Below are 20,229 nucleotides of genomic sequence, written 5' to 3' on the forward strand. Positions count from 1 at the left end.
GGAGTTGCAACCTTGGTTATTTCTAGGAAGACATCAGACAATGGGGTCAAAGGCCGGGTGCAGTGGGTCATGCCTGAAATCCCAGCAGTTTGGGAGGCCAGGGGGACAGATCACCTAAGGTCAGGAGTTCGAGACCAGCCTGGCCAACATGGTGAAACCTCGTCTCTACTAAAAATACAAAAATTAGCTGCGCTTGATGGCGCACGCCTCTAGTCGTCGAGAATTGCTTAAACCCGGGAGGCGGACTGAGCCGAGATCGTGCCACTGCACTGCACCTTGGGCAAGACCCTGTCTAAAAAAAAAAAAAAAAAAAGAGAAAAAAAAATGGGGTCAAGAAATGGGGGGCGGGGGTTGCGCTTCACGAACCTGCCTGCTCTGCTGTGGCTGCATTTCCGCCACACACTGCCTTAAAAAACGAAAAATGAAAAAACAGGAAGTAGCTATGGAAGCATGGGGGAACTTGCACAGGCCGGTGCCAGGGTCAAGGGCCAGCTCCGCCTTGCCGTTAGAAAACTGGCCAAGGGAGCCCCTAGGATCTGTCGAGGGCCTGCTGGAGACGCTGGGGGAGACAGACCGCCAAGACCCGCCTCTGGGCCGACGCCAGCCCAGCGCAGGATGGAGAAAACCGCAAAGCCGCCCGCGTAAAAGGAGGCCGGCCGCCGCGCCTGCGCAGCTTCGCCCCCGCGCCCCCTCCCCCACCGCCGCCCGCGCCTGCGCAGCTTCGCCCCCGCGCCCCCTCCCCCACCCCCGCCCGCGCCTGCGCAGCTGGGCCCCCGCGACCCACCCCCACCCCTCCCATCTCCCGCCTGCGCCTGCGCAGCTGGGCCCGTCTGTCCCGCCCATCCTGTGACGCCACGTGCATGTGGGCGGGGCCCAGGCGCGAGGGAGCAGTGGGGTCTCATCCCACCCGTGGGGGTCGTATCCCACCCGTGGAGGCCGCGGTGTCGCCGGCCGGGGTGGGGAAGCGGGAAGGACCGTCCGCCGCCTGCTCCCTGGAGAAGGGCACTCGCCCCCGTGACTGGGGCCGAGCGCGCGGTGCGGGCTAAGCGGCTGGCCGGGCGCTGGCGGGGGCGGCCGGCGGTCACCGACTGCGGGCGGCCCTCCCCACGCGGGCGCGCTGCGCGCCGGAGGACGACCTGGGGGCCACTCGCACCCCGCGTCCCACCTCCTGCTGCCTTCCTGTCCAGGCTCCTCTGGGGCTCCCTGGACGCCTGGGCTCCGCTGACCGGTGGGGAGCACGCCCAACGTTTGGGGCCACAGGGCGGGTCACATAGCTGGGACCTCTAGCCCCAGGGGCCCCAGCCCTGCTGGGTTCATTTATTCGGCCCGCGTTTGCTGACCCGCCCCCAGTCTGCGTCAGGGCCGGCCCCTCCGCTCCTGGATCAGCCCGCGGGGAGGCCTCGCGTACCAGTTCCTGGGGAACAGGTAAGATCAGGCCGCTCCGACAGGACCGAGGGTGTGAGGACGATTCACCCTGGCGTTGGGGTGGTGTCCGGAGGAGCTCGTAGGTGGTCAGGACGGTTATGCCCGAGCTGACCTGTGAGCCGCGGATGCCCCGGACTGAGGGAGGAAGAGGCCCCGAGGTGGAGAGAGCTGGACACCAGACCGGACTCCTTCAGTGGAAAACATTCAGCAGCCAGGAGAGCATGGAAAGGGAAGGAGAGATGGGAGGGCCCAGGGGGCCGTGGGAGGGAGGGCGTTTTTATTGTCAGTGCAAAGTGCAAAGGAACCAGCCACCGGGAACTGCCCGGGCAGCTCTGGGTGTCCCTCCAGTCATCTGTATTCCAGCATTACCTGCACGAAGGCACAGGTTCCACGTCACACAGGATGCGGGGAAGTCAGCTGTAGTCCGCAGGCGGGGAATCCGAAACCCCGGGCACAGTGCCCTGGGAGAGGTGGATTACAAGGACTCTTCTACCTGCTGTGCAAGAGCAGTGGGCGGCGGATTCCCCGTTGTTACCATTGTGGTGACAATGTAGTCATTCTTGAAGGACCTGGCCAGCATGGTACAAATCTCGAAATTGCTTTTTGTCCCGCTCCCCTTGCCCTGGAGAGAGGGGCTGGCTAATGTGTGTGTCTGCCTCCTGAAGCTTCGGGTGAACGACCAGGGAGGTGGGCAGCCCTTTGTGTCAGGAGATCTGGAACGCCTCCCCTCACACCATCTCCTGTGTGAAAGAAACAGCGGGTGCTGTTGATGGGCGGTTCTTGCACCGGTTTTTGCCAAGGGGAGAAAAACCCATTGAAACCTACCAGGAGAATGAGTGGAGGTTTCTAATGTGCTTTATTTTCGGTTACAACGTGTGTAGCAGGCATTTGCATTCGTGGCCCTTTAGTGTACTTGAACTGAAAACCTGGAACAAACTGGCCAACAGATTAGGCAGCCATCAATCTACATCAGATGGCGCCTGTATTTCCGAGAGGTGGCCTGCCATCCCCATCTCCTAGAAAGCCAGCCGGGGACAGGGCAGCCCCTACCTCCAGCAACAGTGCTCCACCCTTAGATTCTCCTCTCTGACTCCTACCTCCACCTGCTAGACGGTGGCCCCGGCGAGAGCCACACCTCTGTTTACCTGTGTGCACCCTACTTCCTACCCCTGCCTCTCCTCAGTCCCCATCTGCTACCTTCCTTACAGCCTCATCCTACCCCCTCTCTCCTTAACGAACAGACTGAGTTGATTGAGTCTGTGAGGGAGAACCTGCCCAACACATTCACGCTGTGGTGTTAGTAGTTCCCACAGAAACACCATTGTCCGTCCTGCAGGTGTCTCAGCCATGGACAATCACCTTAACCTAGTGGAATGAAATTGGTGGTTAGATCTGGGCCACAGGAACATGGAGGTGACCTGTACCTTGGGGAGAGGGGATGGAGTGTGATTACAAGACATCTTCCCACCCCTGTGCAAGAGCAAGGCTGTTCCTGGTTCTGTGCTTTCTCAACACTGTTCTAGCCAGGTGTGGTGGCTCATGCCTGTAATCCCAGCACTTTGGGAGACCAAGGCGGTCAGATCACGAGGTCAAGAGTTTGAGACCAGCCTGACCAACATGGTGAAACCCCATCTCTACTAAAAATACAAAAATTAGCTGGGCATGGTGGTGGGTGCCTGTAATCCCAGCTACTCAGGAGGAGATTGAGGCAGGAGAATCATTTCACCCAGGGAGGCAGAGGTTGCAGTGAGCCAAGATCGCACCATTGCACTCCAGTCTGGGCGACAGAGTGAGACTACGTGTCAAAAACAAAAAAATACTGTGTTCTAGTTGGACTCCTGTTTTTGTCTTCCTGAACTTGTTGTTGTGTACTTCCATAATTGTCTGTGTAAGGTGTGTCTGTATGTGAGTGTTTTTTGGATATCTACAGTATCTCAACTTTGTTCTTTTCAAATCATTTTGACAGTTTAGGGTGCCTTGGAATTCCATGTGAGTTTTATAATTTCTATTTCTGCCAAAAACATTGTCAGAATTTTGACAGGTTGCATTGAATCTGTAGATCACTTTGGGTAGTGTTGACATCTTAATATTATTAAGTCTTCCAATCCATGAACACAAGATATCTTTGTATTTGTGTCATCTTTAAGTTCATTCATCAATGTTTGTAGATTCAATGTGCAAGACTTTCATCTCCTTCTCTAACACGATTCCTAAGTATTTTATTCTTTTTCATGCTCTTGTAAGTTGAATTGTTTTAATTTCTTTTTTTTTTTTTATTGTTTATAGGTAGGGTGTGGAAACAACTGATTTATGTATATTGATTTCGTGTCTTGCTGAATTTGTTTATTCTAACAGGTTTTGTGTGTGTGTGTGTGTGTGTAATCTTTAGGGTTTTCTACATGTGTAATCCTGTGAACAGAAAGAATTTTGCTTCTCACTTTCTCATTTGGGTGCCCTTTATTTATTTTTTCTTTCCTAATTGTTATGGCTAGAACTTTCAATATTACGTTAAATACAAGCAAAAGCAGATATACTTTCCTGTTCCTGATCTTACATGAAAAGTTTTCAGTCTTTTACCATTGGGTATGATATTTGCTGTGGTTTTTCCTGTACAACCATTATTATGTTGAGGTAGTTTCCTTCTATTCGTAGTTTGTTGATTGTTTTGTTATGAAAAGGCGATAGATGTTTATTAAATGCTTTTTCTGCATCAATTGAAATGATTGTGTTGGGTATATTTTTCCTTCATTTTTTTAATATGATATATTACATTGATTGATTTTTCTTTGTTGAAATGTCCTTGCATTCCAGGAATAAATCCCACCTGGTCATGGTGTATAATCTTTTTATTATTCTGTTGAATTTAGTTTGCTGGTATTTGTTGAGGATTTTTGCAGCGACATTTATAAGGGACGCTGGCCTGTACTTTGTCTGATGTTGGTATAGCGACTCCTGCTCTCCTTTGGAGTCAGGAGTTTTCAGTTTTTGATTGTACCACTGTATTCAGCCTAGAATACAGTGGTACAATCATGGCTTACTGCAGCCTTGAACTCCAGAGCTCAAGTGATCCTCCCACCTCGGCCTCCCAAGTAGCCTGGGACTGCAGGCGCATATCACCACGTCCAGCTAATTTGTTGATTTTTTTCTGTAGTGACAGGTCTCCCTATGTTGCCCAGACTGGTCTCAAACTCCTGGGCTCAAGAGATCCTCTCATCTCCACCTCCCAAACTAGTAGCCTGCTGTTGAAGAAGCCTTACTGATAACATAAACAGTTGATTAACACATAGTTTGTATGTTATATGAATTATATGCTTTATTATTACTATAAGGTAACCTAGTGAACAGAAAATGTTACTATAATAAGAAATCATAAGGAAGACAGGATGTATTTTCTATTTATTAAGTGGAAGTGGGTTATCATAAGGGTCTTCATCTTCACTGTCTTCATGTTGAGTAAGTGGAAGAGGAGATGAAAGAGGAGAGGCTGATCTTTACTGTCTCAGAGGTGGCCAGGCTGGAAGAAAACCTGGGTCTAAGTAGATCTGCACAGTTTAAACCCATGTTGTTTGAGGGTCAGCTGTTGTCTGGTCCTGTTTTTTGTTTTTGTTTTTTTGTTTGTTTGGTGTTTTGTTTTTGTTTTTTGTTTTCAGACGGAGTCTCGCTCGGTCGCCCAGGCTGGAGTGCAGTGGCACAATCTTAGCTCACTGCAACCTCCACCTCCCAGGTTCAAGCAATTCTGCCTTAGCCTCCTGAGTAGCTGGGGCTACAGGCACATACCACTGCACCCAGCCAGGTCCTGTTTTTTCATCCGTTCTGTCAATATGTGTCTCATGATTGAGGAATTAATCCATTTATATTTAAAGTAATTACTGATAGGGAAGGACTTGTTTTTGCTATTTTGTTGTTTGTATATGTTTTGTAGCTGTTTTGTCCTTCATTACTACCTTCTTTTGTATTTAGTTGACTGTTTGTAGATTCTGTTTTTTTATTTCCTTCTCATTTTCTTTTGCGTATATGCTACAAATATTTTCTTTGTGGTTACTGCCATAAGGATTACATACCCAACATCCTAAAGTTATAGCAATCTATTTTAAATTGATATCAACTTTAATTTCAGTCAAACGCTCTAACCCCTCCTTTGCAATTCCATCTACCCCCACTTTGTTATTAATGTCACAGATTACATCTGGATATATTGGGTATGTACCCGTTAACATAAACCTATAATTATTTTTATGCATATGTCTTTTAAATCCTGAAGGAAATATTAAGTAGTGTTGTAAACCAATTGTACACTAATACTAGTTCCTTTATCTGTCCCTCCATTTGCTTTTGTTGGAGATGTTTATATTTTCTTTTTTTTTTTTTTTTTTTTTTGAGACGGAGTTTCACTCATGTTACCCAGGCTGGAGTGCAATGGCGCGATCTCGGCTCACCGCAACCTCCGCCTCCTGGGTTCAGACAATTCTCCTGCCTCAGCCTCCTGAGTAGCCGGGATTACAGGCACGCGCCACCATGCCCAGCTAATTTTTTGTATTTTTAGTAGAGACGGGGTTTCACCGTGTTGACCAGGATGGTCTCGATCTCTTGACCTCGTGATCTACCCGCCTCGGCCTCCCAAAGTGCTGGGATTACAGGCTTGAGCCACCGCGCCCGGCCGCGCCGTTTTGTTTTAACTTGCAGACTCTGTTTATCAGTCTTGTGAGGCAGATCTAGCGGCAGTGAACACCCACATCTTTAATCTGGAAATGTCTTAATTTCTCCCTAATTTTTCAAGGACAGTTTAGCTGAAGATAGAATTCTCTGTTGACATTTTTTTTCTTACAGCAGTTTGGGTATATCATCCCCATTGCCTCTGGTCTTTGATGTTTCTGCTAAGACATTGGCTAACAATGTTATTGAGGATTCTTTCTCCAGCTGAGTCATTTTTTGCTGCTTTCAAGATTCTGCCTTTGTCTTTACACAGTTTGATTATATTGTGTCTTAGTGTGGGTCCCTTCGGGTTTATCTTATGTGGGGTTTACTGAGCTTCTTGGATGTTTATGTTCACATCTCTAGTCAAATTTGAGAAGTTTTTAGCTATTCTTTCTTCACATAATTTCTCTACCCCATTCCCTCTCCTTCTTAAACTTCCACAATACACGTGGTGCATGTGATGGAGGCCCCTACGTCCCTGAGGCTCTGTTCATTTTCCTCATTCTTTTTGTTCCTCTGACTTGATATTTTCAAATGTCCTGTGTTCAAGTTTGCTGATTCCTCTGCAGACTCAAATCCCTCTGGTAAGAGTTTTCAGTTTAAGTTTTGTATTTCTCAGTTCCACAGTTTCTGTTTGATTCCTTTTTATAATTTCTTATTTTGTTGTCATATGTTGTTTTCTTGATTTCTTTTAACTCTTTATCTGTTTTCCTTCAGCTCTTTTAGCATGTTTAAGATAGTCATTTTTGAGTCTCGGTCAAGTACATCCAGTGCATGTGTTTCTTCAGGGATGGGTTCTGCCACTTCATTTTCTTCCTCTGCATGAGCTGTGTTTTCCTGTTTCTTTGTATGCCTTGTGATTTTTTTTATTTTTATTTTTATTTTTTTTGCTGAATTTTGGGCATTTGAAAAACAGCTCCATCTGCCAGTCTTTACAGGCTACCTCTGTACTGGGAACGGCCCCCACTGAATAGCAGGATCTGTCTCAGCCTGGGGATCAGCTCTGGATGAAGGCTGAAGTCTCCTCAGGTTTCTTCTGAGGATGCATCTTCCCTGGGCCTATGTATGTGTTTTTGTTTTTTTTCAATTTCCCCATATTCATGGCTATTTTAAAACATCTTCCTTTCCCTATGAATACTTTCAAGCTTCCCTTTGGAATATACCAAGGAATGCATTTGGAGTTACCTTTGTTTTTCTATGTCGTAAATTTAGATTCTGGAATTGGGGTTTGGTGGTGTGATGTGTTGCTCACATGCAGCCAGAACTCCTGTTCCTAAAAGGACTTTGAGATCAAGGAACACATATTTAATCTCCCCTTATGCCTTGGTTCTAGTTCCTCTTTCCAAGTTGAATAACCAATTTTTCATTGCTGGTTTGTTTAAGTTGGTGCTCTGAAGCTTAATCTCAGTACCCTTAACTCTGAATTGTCAAATTTTGATAAAATGTGTGCCCCTTTTTTTGGGTAAGAGAAAGCAGGACTTACCCGCTGCCGGAACACCATTTATATGCCTTGATGGCTCCATTAAACTTTTACAGAGCTTTAAAAATATGTATGTCTTACTTTCCCAAAGTCTCCCCAAGTCTCTCCTTGGGTCTGAGATGTTCTACTGTGTTTCTCCAGCTGCCATTCTTGCCCCAGGTATGCATGGGGCCATAGTCACCCTGCAGCTTTGCCTAGTAGTGCCCGCAGCCATTTTCCCTGACTTCCTGTCTGAGCTCTGAGCTCAGAGTCAGGTGAAACAGAGACCTGTTCCTCAGGCAGCCCAAGATAGATTAGGACATTGCAAAAAGGTCTGCTCTGCTCCCTCCAGTTCGATGGAAGGAATTGGGAACCAGGCTGCTGCTTTCATCAGGCAGCACTGTGCTGCGGAGGCATCGGGCAGGGGTGAATGAAACACCCCAGAGTTCCTGACATCCTGACTGTGGCTGCTTCTGGTCTGAGCATTCTCTTGGTTGCTATAGATCATTGCTTGTTTTGCAGAGCTCCTGTACAGTATTACAGCCAGTCTCTAGTTGTTTTTAATGTTTCTGTCGGGGAACGAAGGCCTTTGTGCTTCCTCTTTTGCCATCTTGCTGTGTCCTCTCCCCATTAATGGATTTTCTACAGGACTCTGTTGTGTGTCTGGCGACGCTATAGAAGGTATGGGAGTGGGCTGGGTGGCTTACGCCTGTAATCCTTGCACTTTGAGAGGCCGAGGTGGGTGGATCACAAGGTCAGGAGTTCAAGACCTGCCTGACCAAGATGGTGAAACCCCGTCTCTAGTAAAAATACAAAAATTAGCTGGGCACAGTGGCAAGCGACTTTGATCCCAGCTACTTGAGGCAGAGGTAGGAGAATCGCCTGAACCCAGGCAGCAGAGGTTGCAGTGAGCCGAGATCGCACCACTGCACTCCAGCCTAGGTGACAGAGTGGGACTCCATCTCAAAAAAAAAAAAAACAGGTGCAGGGGTGGGTGGAGGAACAGCCTCTTCCATTCTAGAGAAGGGAAGGGCTTGGCTGCCATGCAGGGCAGCAGCAGCACAAGATAAGCTGAGTGCCTGCCCTGGGGCTCATGGCCTAGAGGGGAGACACAGACCTGCAGGAACCAGGTCCATGAACACGCATCATCACAGATTCTGGTGGTGGATGTGGAGAGCTCAGAGAGTGCATGATGGGGGCATCCAGGAAGAGGGTGGCAGTGACATTTCAGTGGAGGTTTCAGAGTGAAGACACGGTGCCAGGCTGGTGGACAAGCATTCTGGGAATGCATATCAGTCTGTGCATGGGGCCTGAGGCAGGGAGGAGCTGAGTTCTCGGGGCAGAAGAAGGCACTGTTCTCAGAGCACCGTGGGCAAGGACAAAAGAGGAGTGCAGCGAAGCAGCAGGGGCCGCGGGTTCGAGTCCAGGCAGAGGCTGCAACATGATCCTGAGAGCTATGGGAAGCGCCCCAGTGTGGTGGGACCCAGGCCCAGAATAGGGCTGGGGAGGGCTGCACCTTGGCACCTGCCAGGAGAACCTTTTTGTAGCCCCTCTTGTGGCAGACGCTCAGGTAAGCGTGGTTTTTCCTATCTCGCCCCAGCTTAGGTGGCCAGGCCACTGGTGAGGCCTTTCCCCTTGACACAGGGCACTGTGGCAGTGCTTGTCTGACCTCTCTGAGCCCGAGGACATCCAGCTATGGCCACAGGTGACACCTCAGTAAGGAGGGGCCGGGAAGGGCCTGCTCCCTGTGCTCTGCCCTGCGGGCCCTGACCTTCCATTCTGCTGTGCCCAAACAGCCCCAGGTAGTGCAGGTCGCCGTGGGCTTGCCTCTTTGACTGCCACTGCTCCTCCTCCGCAGTGCAGCCATGCTGTCCTTGATTCTACAGAGATGTCGCCTCCTGCTGCCCTTCTGTAAAGCCTGCGTGTGGCATGTGCTTTCTCTGCAACCTGTCCTGAGCACATTGAATTCCCAAGCAAAGTCACAAGGGGCTCTCCCGTGAGTAGCCCCACATTACAAATGGGAGTTGCCCCCTCCAGGGGTATCTTGCCCACCATCACACGAGGCTGCAGGCAGAGCCACGGCCACTTCCAGCCCGGCGCCTTCCTGACCCCTGCTGCCCTAGGAGCGGCCACTCACCAGGACGACTGAAAGAGTGAGGGAGGGCAGGCCGCTGGGCGTTCCCCAGGGGTGGAGGCCCTGCAGTCAGCCTGTGCTTCTCGTCCTTTGCAGCCTCAGTTTCCCATGTGCCACCTCGCACTGGAGCTGCCAATGAAACTTGAACAGATGCTTTCATTTTGGGTGTATCGAACCAAAAATAATGGCACCCAGTGAATTAATTTTGCTACTCTAGTTGAATTTTTATAGGCTTTGGAAGTATACAAACATTATTTCCTCCTTGGCAGGAATGGCCTATGTGAATGAAGAAAGGTATCCATTGTGAAACTTCCAGAAAAACGAGCTACATTTATCAGGTTTGTCAGGGGCTCTTGGTAGTTGCCCAAGGGACAGAGTTTAAAGCTTTCAAAAAGTAAATTGCCTAAACAGAAGTATAAGTGAGGACTGAAAGACTGAACCAGATACGTGCTTCTGTTCCCATGCACAGTTTGGGAACACCGTTTACATGTGGCTTTTTTAACATAAATCACCATGTGTCCCAAGCCACTGATGGGACCCTCTCTTAAAGGAACTGGCAGCTATGGTCTGTGCGCCAGGTCAGCACCTGCAAGGTGTGTGACCTTGAGCTGGCCTTCCTGCCGTTATGTGAGATAGGAACCACACCTCCTGGAATCATTAGGATCACATCAAGCTTCTGATTCCTAGAGGGGAACACAGAGCGGTTTCAGGTTGAGCGTTTTGTCCCTGGACCTGGGGATGTCTGACTCGCCTTGGAATCTGGCACCCTAACATGCTTTTCCTGCCTCTCCCTACTTCCCACCAGCAGCTGCGACACGGTCCTTGGCAGACAAGGATGAGAAAAATATCCAACCACGGGAGCCTGCGGGTGGCGAAGGTGGTGTACCCCCTGGGGCTCTGCGTGGGCCTATTCATCTACGTCGCCTACATCAAGTGGCACCGGGCCCCCGCCACCCAGGCCTTCAGCATTACTGGGGTGGCCCCGGGGGCCCGGTGGAGTCAGCAAGCCCACAGCCCTCCAGGGACAGCTGCACATGGACATAAGGTCTTCTACGGGATCATGTTTGATGCAGGAAGCACTGGCACCCGAGTACACATCTTCCAGTTCGCCCAGCCCCCCAGAGGTAATCACAGGAAGCGGGCGTGGGGTCTGCCTTCTCGACCTCTCATGGCACGGTCTTGGGATCTCCTGCCCTACGCTACGGTGTGGGCTGGGCCTCCAGACACGGACTCAGCTGGGAGCTTGTCCAAATGCAATTTCCCAGAGATGCTGATGCCGGTGTGGGCTGGGGTCCAAGCATCTGAATTTCCCAGGAGTCCCAGATCACTCTTAAACTAGTGTGTAGTGACCATGCTGACGGGCAGCTTAGACCTTGAGGGTGTTTGGTGGCCTGTCCGCTCCGCACACTCACCAGCAAGTCAGGTGGCTGGGACCATGATTTAGGCCAGTGGTTGTGTTTGGGGCTTTGTAGGGAGTTCAGGCCCATGGGAGCCAGGAAATCAGGAAAGTCAGATAAATAGCAGAGGCCCCTGGGCTTGACCGAGAGCTACCGGGTGGGCCAAGATGGCCAGGGGCAACAGCTAGGAGAGGCCTCAGCTGGAAAAGTGAGATGGAGCCTGGGCCCTGTTGGCTGTGCTTCTAGGGTGGGCCTCAGGCCAGGGCAGGCTGCTTCTCCCAAGGGCCCCCCCACCCAGTTCCCCTGCCCTCTTCCCTTGGTTCCCTGATGCCCCTCTCGTGCCTGTGACCCTGAGGTTCACCCTCCACGTGTCTCTAGCCATAGCCAGTGAGAGTTTGCAGCCCCGGCCAGGCAGGTCCCCTGGGTGTCCCGGGCCGCTCTTGGCTGACCTGGAACCTGGTGGGTAGACGCCATCCTGTCCTCGCACGGTTCTGCTGGCGCGAGACATTTCTAGCTGCTCTCTCCAAAGCTGGGTGGTGTGTTTTATTTACTTTTGACTCCATCTGCTTTATTTTTTAACTTATTACAGTAGTGAAACATTTAGATGTCATACCTACTGATATCTAAAAGTGACTTCGGGCCGGGCGCGGTGGCTCAAGCCTGTAATCCCAGCACTTTGGGAGGCTGAGGCGGGTGGATCACGAGGTCAACAGATCGAGACCATCCTGATCAACATGGTGAAACCCCGTCTCTACTAAAAATACAAAAAATTAGCTGGGCATGGTGGTGCATGCCTGTAATCCCAGCTACTCAGGAGGCTGAGGCAGGAGAATTGTCTGAACCCAGGAGGCGGAGGTTGCGGTGAGCCGAGATTGCGCCATTGCACTCCAGCCTGGGTAACATGAGTGAAACTCCGTCTCAAAAAAATAAAATAAAATAAAATAAAAGTGACTTCGAAGCTAAGTGTGCAACAGACATCAGCCTGCAATGCTTGGAGCCATGTCCCAGGGTTTTCTCTTTAAAGAGAAAAGTCTTTGCAAAAAGTTTTGTCCCTGATCTTTTCTGGTCCAGTCTTTGTGTCTGAATTTGGTATGCCTCCTTGTTGTACCCACCCGTTCAGACCACTCCTAATAATTTGAAACACTCTATGTTTTAAAATGAAGAAAAAACCCTAATCTTGAGAACCCTATAATACATCCATTTTAGAGTCAAGGAAGTGATACCCCTCTTTGCAGTTTGGAGTCATTTATCTTATTCCTCTGTTTATTGAATTGGCAAGAATTAACTGTGTTAAAATTTAACACTGATGCAGTCATTTCCTATGTAATTATCTTCAGTAAAGTTGGATTTTTAAAAAGTAGAACGCAGGGCACAGTGGCTTGCACCTGTAGTCCCTGCTACTCAGGAGACTGAGATGGGAGGATTGCTTGAGCCCAATAGTTCAAGACCAGCCCAGGCAACATAGCAAGAGCCCATCTCTTAAAAAAAAAAAAAAAAAAATTAACCTAATAAATATAATTTTTAAAAAATAATTAATTAAAAAGTAAAATTCTGGCCAAGACATTAGGTATTATACTCATCTTGTTCGGATGAACAAAGAGTCAGAATTTAGACAAGGAATAGCTGAAGGGCCCCTGCCACTTGGGGATTGGTCTATATTGTCTGGGTCTGTCTTTAAAAAGTGTGGCTAGTCGTGATTGTACGTGTTCTTATATCCATATGTGTATTCATAGTTGTACCTTTTTTCAACATGTTTTCCCCTTAGAAACTCCCACCTTGACCCACGAAACCTTCAAAGCACTGAAGCCAGGTCTTTCTGCCTATGCTGATGATGTTGAAAAGGTAAGGATCATCTCCAGTGTCTCCCTGTTCACCTGTGGAATGTGTTCAAGCCGGTTCTTTCCCTTTGAATGTGGTAGGCTGTGTTCACAAGGAAAGGGGACTTTGATGGTGCTCCCTGGGCACTTCACACCATCTGGGATGGTCAGATGAGAGAAGGTATGCAGCACACGAGCCCAGAGGAGAACTCGCCCCCACCCGACCCCCCTCCTCTGTCTCCACCATGCCAGCACTTATTTTTCCCCTGGGAGTCCCAAAGTCTTGGTACAGGTCAGAAGCACAGATCCTACAAACTTACAAAAATCATTATTTGACAGTTTACTTATTCAAATTTTTTTGCACTAATTTGGTCTTGTGAATTTTGTGTAATATATTTTTAATTTTTTGTTGCTGTTTCTGATTGAATATAGCAAACATTGACTCAAACAAAAAAATTAACGTTGTCCGGGCATGGTGGCTCACACTTGCAATCCCAGCACTTTGGGAGGCTGAGGCAAGAGGATCTCTTGTGCCCAGAAGTTCAAGGCCAGCCTGGGCAACAGAATGAGAACCCGAGTTCTACAAAATTTTAAAATTAGCTAGGGATGGTGGTATACACCTGTCATCCCAGCTACTTGGGAGACTGAGGTGGGAGGATCACTTGAGCCTGGGAGGTCAAGGCCACAGTGAGCCATGATTGTGCCACAGGTGACAAAGTGAGACCTTATATAAAAAAAAAAAAAAAAAAAAAAAAAACAGTTAAAAATATTACATGCCAGGCGCAGTGGCTCACACCTTATAATCCCAGCACTTTGGGAGGCCAAGGTGGGCGGACCACTTGAGGTCAGGAGTTCAAGATCAACCTGGCCAGTATGGTGAAACCCTGTCTTTACTAAAAATGCAAAACTTAGCGTGAACCTGAAATTCTAGCTACTTGGGAGACTGAGGCAGGAGAATCGCTTGAACACGGGAGGTAGAGGTTGCAGTGAGCCACGATTGCACCATTGCAGTCAAGCCTGGGGTACAGAGTGAGACTCCAACCCCTCCCCCAAAAAATGCATTATGCAAAGTCCACAAAACCAAATAAATAGAAATTTAATTAAAATTGTCAAATAATAATTTACGTACATTTGTAGCATTGCTACTTCTGTCTAGGCACTGGCAAAACTGGCTATGGAGAGACTTGTCACTTCCTTTTGGTTCAAGCATTGCTTAAGTCATGAGCTAGTACATGCTGTTGTCCACAAACGTGGCATGATCTCAGACCATGTAGTTCAAGCCGTGCTTTCCTGTAGCTTAGTTAAAAAAAAAAAAAAAAAAAATTATCAATTCTAGAGTGACCTTATGGTTAAAACTTATTAAATTAGATAAATTTAGAATAAGCTCCTAGGATTTTTAAGGCCTTACTGTACTTGGTTGAATCGGTGACACACATTCAAGTGGGCCAAATGTCCACGCTCTCCAGGGCAACAGCTCAGACGTCCCTCTCGCTCCAGACTGCCTCAGAGGCCCACATCCCAGCTCTCTTAGGGTCCTTCGAGGCTGGTTGATGTGTATGTAAACAGAAGCATCCATATTCTTCTCCCCATTTTTATGTCACACCCACGGCGGTGTCCACACCAAGGCCCTTGGCTTTGCTGCTGAGCAGTATAACTGGAGAGCATTGATGTCGGCATGTGCAGATCCTCAGTTTTTTTGGCTGAATGTTAGTGCCTGGATGCCACACACTTACCTCGTGGAACCGGTCCCCTACTGAAGGGTGTTTAGATAATGCCCAATCTTTCTCTCTTAACAGTAGAAAAAGGCTGCACCTGACACATACTTCATTACTTACACGTGCAAGGGGCATCTCTCAGATGAATTCTCTCTTTTTTTCTCCCCCTGAGATGAAGTGTCTCTCTGTCATCCAGGCTGGAGTGCAGTGGCACGATTGCAGCTCACTGCAACCTCTGCCTCCCGGTTTCAAATGATTCTCCCATCTCAGTCCCCCAAGTAACTGGGACCACAGGTACACACCACAATGGCCGGCTAATGTTTAAATGTTTTGTAGAGATGGGGGTCTTGCCGTGTTGCCCAGGGTGGTCTTGACCCGGGCTCAAGTGATCCTCCCACCTCAGCCTCTCAAGATGAACTACTGGAGTGGGATTTCTGGGTAGGAGGTGTTTTTCCCTTGGACAGATCTAACCCACGTGTCCCCACAGAATCACACCTGTCTGCAAACCCAGCCGCCTTCCTAGGCCTTCACTCATGCACACACTGACATAGGGCCTCATCCAGCCTTGGGCTCTCCAGCACTCTGGCAGGTGAAGTGGCTCCTCTATGTAGGGTCGTGGGATTTAGTGCTGGGAGGGACTCCAGGACTGTCTAGTGCTACACATTTGCAATGTCCAGTGGAGCTGAGGCTTACCTGAGATCACCCGTGAGGGCTGGCACAGGTCTGGGTATGGACTTGGGTCACCAGGCTGCAGTAGTAGAGCAGGCTTATTCTCCTCACCCTTCCTCCCCCTACCACGTTTCAGCTCGTCCCCGTGTTCCCACACACCTGCCAGTACCACTCGTGTCACTGTTTCCTGCAGATTTTGAAAATTAGAAGAAGAAAATATTTATAAAAGCAAGGGCTATGAATGGTGGCTGACACCTGTAATCATAGCACTTTGGGAGGCCAAGGCAGGTGGATCACGAGGTCAAGAGATCGAGACCATCCTGGCCAACATGGTTAAACCCTGTCTTTAAAAATACAAAAATTAGCTGGGCTTGGTGGCACACGCCTGTAGTCGCAGCTACTCGGGAGGCTGAGGCAGGAGAATTGCTTGAACCCAGGTGGCAGAGGTTGCAGTGAGCCGAGATCGCGCCACTGCACTCCAGCCTGGCGCCTGGCAGTGGAGCAAGACTCTGTCTCAAAAAAAAAAAAAAAAAAAAAGTTTTTCAAAATTAGCTGGGTGTGATGGCTAACGCCTATTGTCCCAGCCACTTGGAAAGCTGAGGCAGGGGGATCACTTGAGCCCAGGAAATCAAGGGTGAAAATTAGCTGTGATCAAGCCACTTCACTCCAGCCTGGGAAACACAGTGAGACGCTGTCTCCGGAAACAAACACAAAAAAAAACCAAAAGGGTGGAAGCGTCGTGTGTGACCCTGTATGCTGCATTTCACAGACCCCGTAGGCTGCATTTGACAGACCCCTTAGGCTGCATTTGACAGAGCCTATAAACTGCATTTGACAGAGCCTGTAAACTGCATTTGATAGACCCCATATGCTGCATTTGATAGACCCCATATGTTGCATTTGATAGACTTCATATACTACATTTGACAGACCCTGAATGCTGTATTTGACCAACCCCGTAGGCTGCATTTGACAGACCCCGTATGCTACATTTGACAGATCCTGAATGCTGCATTTGACAGAGCCTGTATGCTGCATTTGACAGGTCCTGTATGCTGCATTTGACAGACCCTGCTTTGCTCTTACCATGTTCACAGAGCGCTCAGGGAATCCAGGAACTACTGGATGTTGCTAAACAGGACATTCCGTTTGACTTCTGGAAGGCCACCCCTCTGGTCCTCAAGGCCACAGCTGGCTTACGCCTGTTACCTGGAGAAAAGGCCCAGAAGTTACTGCAGAAGGTGAGCCTGGCCACTCCCTGTGCCATCTGCCAGCCCCCAGGGGCTACTGATGACTACAAACACCTGTTCTCTCACCAGTGCTGCACAGTCAGGCAGGACACAGATGCTTCTGAAGAAAAGTTTGCAGCATCACCTTTAGGTGAAGGGATGGCAGACAGATGATACTTTGTTCTTTGTGACATTTAAGGTTATTTGTTTTTTTCTAGAGTGAATCTGCGTTTTATAATAAAGCAACTTTATTTTAGAAGTGTACTTTGGGCCAGGGGCCATGGCTCATGCCTGTACTCCCAGTACTTTGGGAGGCCAAGGCACATGAGTCATTTGAGTCCAGGAGTTCAAAACCAGCCTGGCCAACATAGCAAGACCCCATCTGTACCAAAAACAGAAAAATTAGCTGGGTGTTGTGGGGCATGCCTGTCATCCCAGCTACTTGGGAAGCTGAGGTGGGAGGATCAGTTGAGCTCAGGAGGTCAAAACTGCACTGAGCCGTGATTACGCCGCTGCTTTCTAGCCTGGGTGGCAGAGCGAGACCTTTTCTCAAAAAAATAAAATAAAGAAGTGCATGGTGCCTTCCAGGAACTTGATCCCAGTCAGAAGCGCATGTGTGCTGAGCCCGGTGCTGCAGCTGAAGCCTGCTTGTTTCCCATGGCAGCCGCTCATCCTGCTCCTGGTCCAATGCTCAGACATGACTGTTGAAGGGGCCCTGTGGCCTCTTCCAGCCGCTCTTCTGTCAGGGCCAGTGCCCAGCACTCAGCAGTGGGTCCTCCTCACCCTCCTTGCTGCCTCCATCCATTTACCAGTGGGAGGAGGGCACAGGGCACGCCTGTCAGGGTCCCTCACAGCATTGGATTGTGGGTCATGCGTGCAGGTGGGGTGTGCAGAGGTGCTGAAGTGTCTATGGGTAGATCTTGCTGAAAGATGGGCAAGGAAATACCCCCAGAGACCAACCGGCCCTGGTGAAGGTTGCCATCTGCCGTGGAGAGCTCCTGCTCCTTTATCTCACATCCCAAAGCTGGGCAGTGTTTTGGAGCCCAGCAGGCCCAATGTGCCCCAGCTTCCCCCAGTCTATGCAGTCCCCAGAGCCCTTTTGAGCCCCAGGAGGCTTAGGACAGGTTCTCCAGTGCAGCATGGGCCTCAGCACGCCCTGGCAGTAGATTAACTTGCAGAGGATTAGAGAGGCCTGAACACAGGCAAAGAACTTGGCAGGTGCCCCTGGGGTTCTGTTACTGCCTGCCGAAAGCGTGATGCGAAGCCACTGACTACAAATTCTAAAGGATGGAGAACGCTGGTCTGAGTGCGGTGGCATTTACAACTAATTGATAACAACCAGTTACAGATTTTTTTTATTCTTCTCCACCCCCACTGCTGCACCTGACTGACTAGCTAGCTAGCTAAATAAACATCCATTCATTGTAAAGGATGAAGAAACGTTTCTCTTTACATTTAGGTGAAAGAAGTGTTTAAGGCATCGCCTTTCCTGGTGGGAGATGACTGTGTTTCCATCATGAACGGCACAGACGAAGGTAAAGGGGCGGGAAGCGCCTCTGCAGTGGGGCTGTGCAGGGAGGTGGGTGGGAGCAGTGCTGCTGCTTCTAACTGCCCCCACCCCGTGTGGGAGCCTCCTCCCCGGTCAGCTGCTCGAGTGTGGAATCATGGATGTTACAGCCCCATTCTGATTCCCAGTTGACATGTCACAAAAGGGTCTTTTTGGGGTCAATGTCAGAGACAGATTCTTATCTTGACCAACTCCAAACCTGGCATAAATGAAGTTTCTGAAAACAAAGCAGTTTTAGTTTTAAGAACGTTTGGAGAGAAACTCCAGTTGCCGCCACATTTAGAATGTTGTTGCATTGTTAATTCTAAGAGGCATTTAAGGTTTCTCACTAGCTCCTGATAGGTCTTCAGTGTGACCTTGAGAGTGAGTATATATGGGGGAGGGAAGGGGAGCACTGGGTTCTTTTTCTGCTTCTTCCAAAAAGGAGGCCAGTAATAACCAAGGAGAGATGTGGCATCTGGTGGAATGCTTTAGGATTCAGTGTGCTCTCTCCCAGGACAGTCTGCCAGACGCTGCTGGCTTCATTTATGAGAAATGTTCCCTTCTGCCCAGTGATCCGAAGGCTGGGTATTGCACAGAAGTGGCCCCTTTGTGCTCCCCAAATCTGAAAATAGTCATTTAACGGTCATGTGTGTTATGCTGTATCTCAAGTGATTAAAATGCTGCCTGTGACACTCTCTTGCAGGCGTTTCTGCGTGGATCACCATCAACTTCCTGACAGGTGTGTGCGCCCTGCATCACAGACACCTGCGGTGTGCGCGCTGCGTCACAGGGGCCAGCCGTTCACAGACGCCTGCAGTGTGCGTGCCGCATCACAGGGGCCGGCTGTTCACAGACGCCTGCAGTGTGCGCGCCGCATCACAGGGGCCGGCCGTTCACAGACGCCTGCGGAGGGCTCGGCCAGGCCTTTAGAGAGCAGGAGCCTCATTTCTGCTCTCTAAGATAACCCCTCAGGGTTTTGCAGTGTTGCTAGCTGACTGTAGGCTATTGGGGATGGGTGGGGCCGCCCACCTGGCTGGCAGGTGTAGATGCTAGGAGGGGGTGCTTCTCTGCAGGCCTGGGGCATTTTTCTCCCAGTACAGCCCCTGCCCTGTCCCCTGCAGAACATTCAACAGGAGCCCCATCCTCTCATTTCTAAGAGAAGTAATGAATCAAACCAGTCATGTCTTCCAATATTAAATGTGATGTGGATGCTAATCACCTTCTAATTGGATTCCTCTGCTATAGGTGGAACAGGAATAGAAACATCAGTTTTTAGAAACAAGTGACGAGTCATTTTTCTTAGCGCATGTGGATTCTTGTCCCTTTGCTGGAATTATGGGAAAGAGCAGTGTTTCTGATGTATTTAGGAAAAGGAAAGAAGTTTCCTGTCAGGATTTGCCCATTTGCCGCTTTGGGGGATCGAAATGTTAGCAGGTGGGTTGGGGACCTCCGCCTGAGATGCGCTGTGGAGTGGAGACAGGCTGATCAGTGGGCTGAGCCAGCAGCCCCCCCTCCCAGCTGATACAGCAGTTTCAGTATCTCCCCTGAAGGTTCGTGCTGTCCCAGCAGGATCCAAATTAAACCGTAGCTGGTGGAGCCATTGCTCTTATCCCATAGATAGACACATTTAAGTGGAGATTTGTCAACACCTGAGCTACTTCTCTGTCTTGTTTTTCTTTCTCCTAAGAGCCTGGCTTTCACCCTGGCTTTTCTGCGGCTCTGACCGTCTTACTAATGCCCCTGTGCTGTTTTTGCTTACTGTGCTCCAGGGAGCTTGAAAACTCCGGGAGGGAGCAGCGTGGGCATGCTGGATTTGGGCGGAGGATCCACTCAGATCGCCTTTCTGCCTCGCGTGGAGGTAACAAGCACCTGCCAACCATGGCCTTCTTCCCACCCTGAGGCCATGCCCCCATGGGGGTGTAGGATGGGGCCTACCAAGGTGCTTCGGGATGGGGTTGGGGTGGAGTTGGCCGGGCTTCTGGACCTCTAAGGTCATTCCCTCATCTGAGAGTGGGACTTACCCACAGATGATGCTTCTGGCTTGGAGTTTTAATTCCACCAGGAAAAAAAGCCATAGAAAGTTGGTCTTTTGAGGGTTGATAAATTAGAGAATACCTGGGAACATTTGGGCCAGAGCATG

At 49.5% G+C, this 20,229-nt stretch overlaps 1 protein-coding gene and 1 long non-coding RNA gene across 6 annotated transcripts in view; one reads left to right on the forward strand and one right to left on the reverse strand.

Moving 5' to 3' along the window:
- The first annotated feature begins 890 nt into the window (after positions 1–890).
- Positions 891–20,229, forward strand: part of ENTPD6 (ectonucleoside triphosphate diphosphohydrolase 6) — a 29,855-nt gene continuing 10,516 nt past the window's right edge. Inside the window, exons 1-8 of one of the 5 annotated variants that reach the window (XM_032248181.1) lie at positions 891–1,425; positions 9,983–10,051; positions 10,519–10,837; positions 12,876–12,952; positions 16,409–16,552; positions 18,000–18,075; positions 18,793–18,828; positions 19,859–19,947. In XM_032248181.1, the coding sequence (XP_032104072.1) occupies positions 9,998–10,051; positions 10,519–10,837; positions 12,876–12,952; positions 16,409–16,552; positions 18,000–18,075; positions 18,793–18,828; positions 19,859–19,947 (795 nt within the window). In that variant the 5' untranslated portion in view covers positions 891–1,425; positions 9,983–9,997. Of the gene's footprint in view, positions 1,426–6,088; positions 6,705–9,437; positions 9,576–9,982; positions 10,052–10,518; positions 10,838–12,875; positions 12,953–16,408; positions 16,553–17,999; positions 18,076–18,792; positions 18,829–19,858; positions 19,948–20,229 lie in introns of those variants that run through there. The other 4 variants (XM_032248176.1, XM_032248180.1, XM_032248179.1 and 1 more) reach the window with 4 other exon arrangements.
- LOC116530177 lies at positions 1,660–2,162 on the reverse strand. The gene is made up of 2 exons (XR_004259871.1): positions 1,919–2,162; positions 1,660–1,794 (listed from the first exon to the last, which is right to left on the reverse strand). It is a non-coding gene; the product is annotated as an uncharacterized LOC116530177 (long non-coding RNA).

The sequence above is a fragment of the Sapajus apella genome, unplaced genomic scaffold (assembly GCF_009761245.1).
Source record: "Sapajus apella isolate SASKATOON/1434 unplaced genomic scaffold, GSC_monkey_1.0 scaffold65, whole genome shotgun sequence".
In the NCBI taxonomy this organism is placed as follows: domain Eukaryota; kingdom Metazoa; phylum Chordata; class Mammalia; order Primates; family Cebidae; genus Sapajus; species Sapajus apella.